This window comes from Oncorhynchus masou, chromosome 26, assembly GCF_036934945.1.
Source record: "Oncorhynchus masou masou isolate Uvic2021 chromosome 26, UVic_Omas_1.1, whole genome shotgun sequence".
Taxonomy (NCBI): domain Eukaryota; kingdom Metazoa; phylum Chordata; class Actinopteri; order Salmoniformes; family Salmonidae; genus Oncorhynchus; species Oncorhynchus masou.
The window spans coordinates 4,923,301-4,932,042 of NC_088237.1; the positions used below are offsets into that span (position 1 = coordinate 4,923,301).

General features: G+C 45.4%; 1 protein-coding gene across 1 annotated transcript in view; it reads left to right on the forward strand.

Annotated features, from left to right (window-relative positions):
* LOC135514670 (rho-related GTP-binding protein RhoG-like) overlaps window positions 1-6,535 on the forward strand; it is a 25,073-nt gene extending 18,538 nt beyond the window's left edge. Inside the window, exons 2-4 of the mRNA XM_064938170.1 lie at window positions 1,336-1,513; window positions 3,757-3,927; window positions 4,031-6,535. Of these exons, the coding sequence (XP_064794242.1) occupies window positions 1,385-1,513; window positions 3,757-3,927; window positions 4,031-4,306 (576 nt within the window). The 5' untranslated portion in view covers window positions 1,336-1,384 and the 3' untranslated portion in view covers window positions 4,307-6,535. The remainder of the gene's footprint in view (window positions 1-1,335; window positions 1,514-3,756; window positions 3,928-4,030) is intronic.
* Window positions 6,536-8,742: the final 2,207 nt, after the last annotated feature.

The window sequence follows — 8,742 nt, forward strand, 5'->3', positions numbered from 1 at the left end:
TCAGGAAGTCCAGTACCCAGTTGCACAGGGCGGGTCGAGACCCAGGGTCTCGAGCTTGATGACGAGCTTGGAGGGTACTATGGTGTTGAATGCCGAGCTGTAGTCGATGAACAGCATTCTCACATAGGTATTCCTCTTGTCCAGATGGGTTAGGGCAGTGTGCAGTGTGGTTGAGATTGCATTGTCTGTGGACCTATTTGAGAGGTAAGCAAATTGGAGTGGGTCTAGGGTGTCAGGTAGGGTGGAGGTGATATGGTCCTTGACTAGTCTCTCAAAGCACTTCATGATGACGGAAGTCAGTGCTACGGGGCGGTAGTCGTTTAGCTCAGTTACCTTAGCTTTCTTGGGAACAGGAACAATGGTGGCCCTCTTGAGGCATGTGGGACAGCAGACTGGTATAGGGATTGATTGAATATGTCCATAAACACACCAGCCAGCTGGTCTGCGCATGCTCTGAGGGCGCGGCTGGGGATGCCGTCTGGGCCTGCAGCCTTGCGAGGGTTAACACGTTTAACACGTCTGTCTCACTGCGTCTGTCTCTCGGTCTGTTTCTGTCTTTGTCTGTTTTCTTTCTGTATATCTCCGTCTGTCTGTCTGTCTCACTGTGTCTGTTCTCTCTCTATCTCTCTGTTTTTTTGTCTCTTGGTCTCTGGCCATCTGTCTGTATCTCTAATCTCTTATATTTAAATTAAAATGTAATATGCTTTAGTGGCATGACTGTCAATGTCTCCAAAGCGAAGTGATACACATAACAATAATGAAAACAACAGCGGCCACAATAAGAATAGTAGTTATAATACTAAATGACATGACTGTATCTCTGTCTGTTTCTCTGTATGTCTCTTTCTCTCTCGTCTCCTTTGGTGTCTGTTTTCGATTTGTCCTGAACTAAAAAACATGCCCAATGAAGAATCTCTATTGAAAGTGCTTTTATAGTCCAGGACAAGGCTTAATCTGTGTCTGGGAAAACCGGCCCTTCATGTCTGGTTCCTTTACAGTCCTCTAACCCTCAGCTGTTTACTGATACATAGGTATATACGCATGATCTGTAACCCCCCACGATGCAGTACTTTCACCCATCCAATCTTCCTATGCAAAGCTGTCTATCCAAATAGAATCAGCTAGTAGGGGCTAGAGTAGTGCTTCCCAATCCTGGTACTGGGAACCCTAAGAGGTGCACAATGTCGTTGATTTGTGACTTCTAGGGAAATATCTAGAATGTGCATCTGTTTGGGTCCCCAGGACCAGGATTGGGAGACACTGGGCTAGGGGAAGGGTGAAGGAACCGAAATAGAACGGGGCCTAAATGTGTGGTATGTCTGTGTGTTCCATCAGGTTGCTGAGGGTGAGAGGTGAGAGTTGAAGGGTCGGCAGCGCAGCAGGCATGCAGAGCATTAAGTGTGTAGTGGTGGGCGACGGTGCCGTAGGGAAAACCTGTCTGCTCATCTCCTACACAACCGGAGCCTTCCCTAAGGAATATATACCCACCGTGTTTGACAATTATAGTAGCCAGGTACTGTGTATGAGTTTGTTTGTGTATGTATAGTGGGGCAATAAAGTATTTAGTCAGCCACAAATTGTGCAAGTTCTCCCACTTAAAAAGATGAGAGAGGCCTGTAATTTTCATCATAGGTACACTTCAACTATGACAGACAAAATGAGAGGGAAAAAAATCCAGAAAATCACATTGTAGGATTTTTTATGAATTTATTTGCAAATTATGGTGCAAAATTAGTATTTGGTCACCTACAAACAAGCAAGATTGCTGGCTCTCACAGACCTGTAACTTCTTCTTTAAGAGGCTCCTCTGTCCTCCACCTGTATTAATGGCACCTGTTTGAACTTGTTATCAGTATAAAAGACACCTGTCCACAACCTTAAACAGTCACACTCCAAACTCCACTATGGCCAAGACCAAAGAGCTGTCAAAGGACACCAGAAACAAAATTGTAGACCTGCACCAGGCTGGGAAGACTGAATCTGCAATAGGTAAGCAGCTTGGTTTGAAGAAATCAACTGTGGGAGTAATTATTAGGAAATGAAAGACATACAAGACCACTGATAATCTCCCTCGATCTGGGGCTCCACGCTAGATCTCATCCCATGGGGTCAAAATTATCACAAGAACTGTGAGCAAAAATCCCAGAACCACACGGGGGGACCTAGTGAATGACCTGCAGAGAGCTGGGACCAAAGTAACAAAGCCTACTATCAGTAACACACTACGCCGCCAGGGACTCAAATCCTGCAGTGCCAGACGTGTCCCCCTGCTTAAGCCAGTACATGTCCAGGCCCGTCTGAAGAGTGCTAGAGAGCATTTGGATGATCCAGAAGAAGATTGGGAGAATGTCATATGGTCAGATGAAACCAAAATATAACTTTTTGGTAAAAACTCAACTCATCGTGTTTGGAGCACAAAGAATGCTGAGTTGCATCCAAAGACCATACCTACTGTGAAGCATGGGGGTGGAAACATCATGCTTTGGGGCTGTTTTTCTGCAAAGGGACCAGGATGACTGATCCATGTACAGGAAAGAATGAATGGGGCCATGTATCGTGAGATTTCTTGTGAAAACCTCCTTCCATCAGCAAGGGCATTGAAGATGAAACTTGGTTGGGTCTTTCAGCATGACAATGATCCCAAACACACCGCCCGGGCAATGAAGGAGTGGCTTCGTAAGAAGCATTTCAAGGTCCTGGAGTGGCCTAGCCAGTCTCCAGATCTCAACCCCATAGAAAATCTTTGGAGGGAGTTGAAAGTCCGTGTTGCCCAGCAACAGCCCCAAAACATCACTGCTCTAGAGGAGATCTGCATGGAGGAATGGGCCAAAATACCAGCAACCGTGTGTGAAAACCTTGTGAAGACTTACAGAAAACGTTTAACCTCTGTCATTGCCAACAAAGGGTATATAACAAAGTATTTAGATAAACTTTTGTTATTGACCAAATACTTATTTTCCACCATAATTTGCAAATAAATTCATTAAAAATCCTACAATGTGATTTTCTGGAATTTCTTTTCTCATTTTGTCTGTCATAGTTGAAGTGCACCTATGATGAACATTACAGGCCTCTCTCATCTTTTTAAGTGGGTGAACTTGCACAATTGGTGGCTGACAATTGGTGGCTAAATACTTTTTTGCCCCACTGTATGTATGTGTTTTTACATGTATATGTGTGTGTTTATACCTGCCTGCATGTGTTCAATGTGTGTGTGTCTATTTACTTCCCTCGGTGTGCATTTACATACACCTGTGTGTTCTTACCCCTGTGTTTCTGTGTGTGTTTTCTTACCCCTGTGTGTGTGTGTTCTTACAACGGTGTGTGTGTGTGTTCTTACCCATGTGTGTGTTCTTACCCCTGTGTTTCTGTGTGTGTGTTTACCCCTGTGTTTCTGTGTGTTTACCCCTGTGTTTCTGTGAGTATGTTCTTACCCCTGTGTTTCTGTGTGTATGTTCTTACCCCTGTGTTTCTGTTCTTACCCCTGTGTTTCTGTGTGTGTTTACTTACCCCTGTGTTTGTGTGTGTTTACTTACCCCTGTGTTTCTGTGTGTGTTCTTACCCATGTGTGTGTGTCTTACCCCTGTGTGTGTTTGTGTCTTACCCCTGTGTTTCTGTGTGTGTGTGTTCTTACCCCTATGTGTTTGTGTCTTAACCCTGTGTGTGTGTGTTCTTACCCCTGTGTGTGTGTTCTTACCCCTGTGTGTGTGTTCTTACCCCTGTGTGTGTGTTCTTACCCCTGTGTGTGTGTTTTAGGTGACAGTAGACGGGCGCTCCATCAGTCTGAACCTGTGGGACACGGCAGGCCAGGAGGAGTATGACCGTCTGAGGACCCTGTCCTACCCACAGACCAACATCTTCATCATCTGCTTCTCCATCTCCAGCCCCGCTTCCTATGAGAATGTCAAACACAAGTGGCACCCAGAGGTCAGTGTGTGTGTGTTTGTCTGTGGGTTTATTACATATGTATTACATTGTGTGTGTGTGTAAATGTCTGTGTGTTTACACATGTATGTGTGTGTACCCACAGGTGTCCCACCACTGCCCCGGTGTGCCTGTCCTTCTGGTAGGCACGAAGAGCGACCTGCGTAACGATGAGGAGACCCAGCGCAAGCTGAAGGAGCAGAGCCAATCTCCTGTCACTCATCACCAGGGGGCGGGACTGGCCCGTCAGATCCAAGCCGCCCGCTACCTGGAGTGTTCCGCCCTCAACCAGGATGGGATCAAAGAGGTGTTCGCTGAGGCCGTCCGAGCCTTCCTCAACCCCCAGCACATCACCAGCAAGAGGTCCTGTAGGCTACTGTAGAGAGAGAGAGAGAGGAGGGGAAGGAGAGAGGGGGGATTGGGGAGATAGAGAGGAAGAGTAAAAGGAGGGGTAAAAAGACTGATGTTCGCTGAGCCAATCCGAGCCTTCCTCGACCCCCAGCAAAGAGGTCAAGAAGGGGAAAGAAGGGTGGTTAGCTAGATGAAGAGACAGAAGGGGGTGGGCAGTTGAAACTGAAAAACTTACTGCAACAATGGAAATAATAGGAATGTACATGACTATGGAAGAATAATTCAGTTACATGTAAATATGACAGGAGAACAGTATTCTCTTTTCCCCCAGTGACCGACGAGCCTTACTATTGGGAAGAGGGAGGGGCAACTGCACTCTGCAAATGACGAATTACAGTGATCTGTTATCATGGACACTTGGGCAGTTCTGATAGGCCAGAGCAGTGTCACTCAACGGCTTTACCAAAGACTGATTGGTCTGTGATGGTGGCGTCTACTTTCTCTTCCCACTCCTTGACCCTAGTCTCTTTTCCTCTTATTCCAGCTTTAGAGCTCAGTAGAAACCCAACTAAAGCATATGTAAAGCATATTGAGAAATATCACGATGAGCCATGCCTCTTTCAATTCCCAGAAATGAGCCTTTAATATTTGTTTGTTTGTAAATCAAAAATGTGTCCTGTGTGTTGACGCTGGCTGCCTCTGTTCAGGCCAGAGGTTAGAGGTCGCAGATGAAGCTGAGAGGTTGTGTCCCAAAAGTTGTGAAACCTTTTTTCCACGACCGCTGATCTTCCTTCATATCTTCCCTTATATCATATCCCCTCCTGAGTTGTATACTACGAAGCAAGCTAGATCTACTCAGGCTTTTATAACGCTAGCCAGCTTCAGTTAACGTCACATTCCAGATCAGGCTTTTATGAAGCTAGCCTACTTCAATTAGCTTCACATTCCAGATCAGGCTTTTATGAAACTAGCCTACTTCAATTAGCTTCACATTCCAGATCAGGCTTTTATGAAACAAGCCTACTTCAATTAGCTTCACATTCCAGATCAGGCTTTTATGAAGCTATAGCGTACTTCAATTAGCTTCACATTCCACATCAGGCTCGTACTTCTACGGTGGATATTGCTTGTCCGCCTGCCGCAGGCTGGTTACTGCGCGTGTATGTCGCACATGGGTAGTCGAATGCCAAACTCGTCATTGAGACAATGCTGAAACGTCAATCTATGGGCGAGTCAGTGCCACACTATAATTTGTGCCGAAATTTAGAAGTGCCATCTTTATTTGATTACTTGTCGTTAATTCTACTTTTGTTGTGCTTTTGTGTGCTCGTCAATGCACGAGCACCTTCTATCTGTAGAACAGCTTGTTGCGTTGTGGCCACAGACATATAATCCATAGCAGGGTTTTGGAACCTCTAAACCTGGCAATTTGACTGTTACACTCATGGTAACCTAACATAGCAGGCATAAAAGAAACACCTGAAACTAGATCCCCTACATACTGGTCTCGACAAGAAGAAAAAAAGGTCATTTTCTGCACTGTTCAACCAATCCAGTGAATATGGAGGAGGTGTTAAGATGGGGTGTCATGCTGTTAATGTCTGAAAGCAGAAGTCGCGCCACAGGCTCTCTTTCCATTTCCCCTGAAAACCAGAACATCCAGTTGTTGGGGACTCAGAGGTTACATACACTAGCAATGGCTGCCAGTCTTCACTTGAATGGGAACTGCCATCTATGGATTATGGTTGGTTGCCTTTCGCAAATTTCAAAATACAATTGCACAAAAAAACATACCGTTTGGAAACGCAAGTACTGTCATTACTAAATGTGTCATGTGATAGGTGTTAAAAATATATATATTTACACACAAAAAAACATTTTATTAATATATTTAACCAATCGTCTTCCTCAAATGAAGGGGATAATGACACAATCTTTGCGAGAGGGAGGATTTCATTGGTCCTCATGGCTCAGACACTTCATTCAGGATAAATGGAGTTAGCCTTCAGGTTAGACACAGCTTGAGTCCAGTCTCTTTGCTACAGGAAGTAATCCTTCTACTGAGGTTCACAATGAGACAGAGAGCCATTTCCACTTCCCCCCCTCACTTCCTGTCTGCCTGTATACCTTCCAGACCATTCCAACAGTATAATCTTTAGACCACCCTTCCCTATTCCTTTCCCCCTCTCTCCTCTTTCCCCTTCACCTTTCCCCTGTTCTCCTACCCTCTGCCTCCACTCCCCGTTCCTTTCCTCCTCTCTCCTCTTTCCCCTTCTCCTTTCCCCTGTTCTCCTACCCTCTGCCTCCACTCCCTGTTCCTTTCCTCCTCTCCTTCTCCTTTCCCCTGTTCTCCTACCCTCTGCCTCCACTCCCTGTTCCTTTCCTCCTCTCCTTCTCCTTTCCCCTGTTCTCCTACCCTCTGCCTCCACTCCCTATTCCTTTCCTCCTCTCTCCTCTTTCCCCTGTTCTCCTACCCTCTGCCTCCACTCCCTATTCCTTTCCTCCTCTCTCCTCTTTCCCCTGTTCTCCTACCCTCTGCCTCCACTCCCTATTCCTTTCCTCCTCTCTCCTCTTTCCCCTGTTCTCCTACCCTCTGCCTCCACTCCCTATTCCTTTCCTCCTCTCTCCTCTTTCCCCTTCTCCTTTCCCCTGTTCTCCTACCCTCTGCCTCCACTCCCTATTCCTTTCCTCCTCTCTCCTCTTTCCCCTTCACCTTTCCCCTGTTCTCCTACCCTCTGCCTCCACTCCCTATTCCTTTCCTCCTCTCTCCTCTTTCCCCTTCTCCTTTCCCCTGTTCTCCTACCCTCTGCCTCCACTCCCTGTTCCTTTCCTCCTCTCCCCTGTTCTCCTACCCTCTGCCTCCACTCCCTATTCCTTTCCTCCTCTCTCCTCTTTCCCCTTTCCCCTGTTCTCCTACCCTCTGCCTCCACTCCCTATTCCTTTCCTCTTTCCCCTGTTCTCCTACCCTCTGCCTCCACTCCCTATTCCTTTCCCTATTCCCCTGTTCTCCTACCCTCTGCCTCCACTCCCTATTCCTTTTCCCTCTCCCTTCTCCTTTCCCCTGTTCTCCTACCCTCTGCCTCCACTCCCTATTCCTTTCCTCCTCTCTCCCCTTCTCCTTTCCCCTGTTCTCCTACCCTCTGCCTCCACTCCCTGTTCCTTTCCTCACCTCTCCCCTGTTCTCCAACCCCATGCCTCCCCTCACCTCTTAACATTACTTCCTTCTCCTCCCCATTATATTCCACAAGGGCTGTGCTTGAAAGTAATTAATGTATAATATTTATCAAACCTGTAATGTAATATGTGTTTAACATGATTTAATATATATATATATATATATATATATATTTTAAAATATTTCAGTGACCATGCAATGTTAAAAAAGTCAAATGCCAGGCATTGTGTAAACTGAGAAAATGTAACATTCAAACCATCTTAATTTGATATAAACTGAGAATAAAATCATGTTACAATCCTGACCGCCATCCTGTCATTTACAATATTGGAGTCAGAAAGATATATTCTAAATCAACTTCTATGGTTGGATTTTTTAAAGTAATTTTTAGTGAGTATGTGTGTCTCTCTACTTTTTACTCCAAACCCTTCAGTTTAAGGCCCAACCTGTCCAGTCTTACTTTACCTACTCTAACAACCCTAATCTCTCATGGACATATGCACATAACATAAACAGCAGTAGCATCTGGCAACAGAGTGGGATGCAAAGACTATACAGATTTTTTGACACTGATCATTTGGACAAATCACAATTTCACAGGTGCTCGCATCTTGGGACATTTGGCCCATAGACTTACGCGAAACTCACTGTCAGTTTCCGTTTAGAGTTGGGGAGACATTGTACTAACACGTTTCCTTCCAAAATTTAAACAAGCATCTGATGCAATTAATTACACAAGATTGTATTTCTGGGTGTCCGAGATTAAACCAGCTCCAAAAGTATCTGTACGCCAGAGCTAAATGATACAATGACTGAGGTTAAAAGTGCAGCGTTCGAGGCAGGCGGACGAGCAATATCCACCATCCACCGTCGTAGTACGAGCCTGATTTGGAATGTGAAGCTAACTGAAGTTGTCTAGCTTCATAAAAGCCAGGGGAGATAAGCATGTTATATCATACCCCCAAGACATGCCAACATCTCACCATTACAATAACAGGGGAGGTTAGCATTTTATATCATACCCCCAAGACATGCTGACCTCTCACCATTACAATAACAGGGGAGGTTAGCATTTTATACCATACCCCCAAGACATGCCAACATCTCACCATTACAATAACAGGGGAGGTTAGCATTTTATATCATACCCCCAAGACATGCTGACCTCTCACCATTACAATAACAGGGGAGGTTAGCATTTTATACCATACCCCCAAGACATGCTAACCTCTCACCATTACAATAACAGGGGAGGTTAGCATTTTTGGATTATGCCACATCTTTTGCAGTTT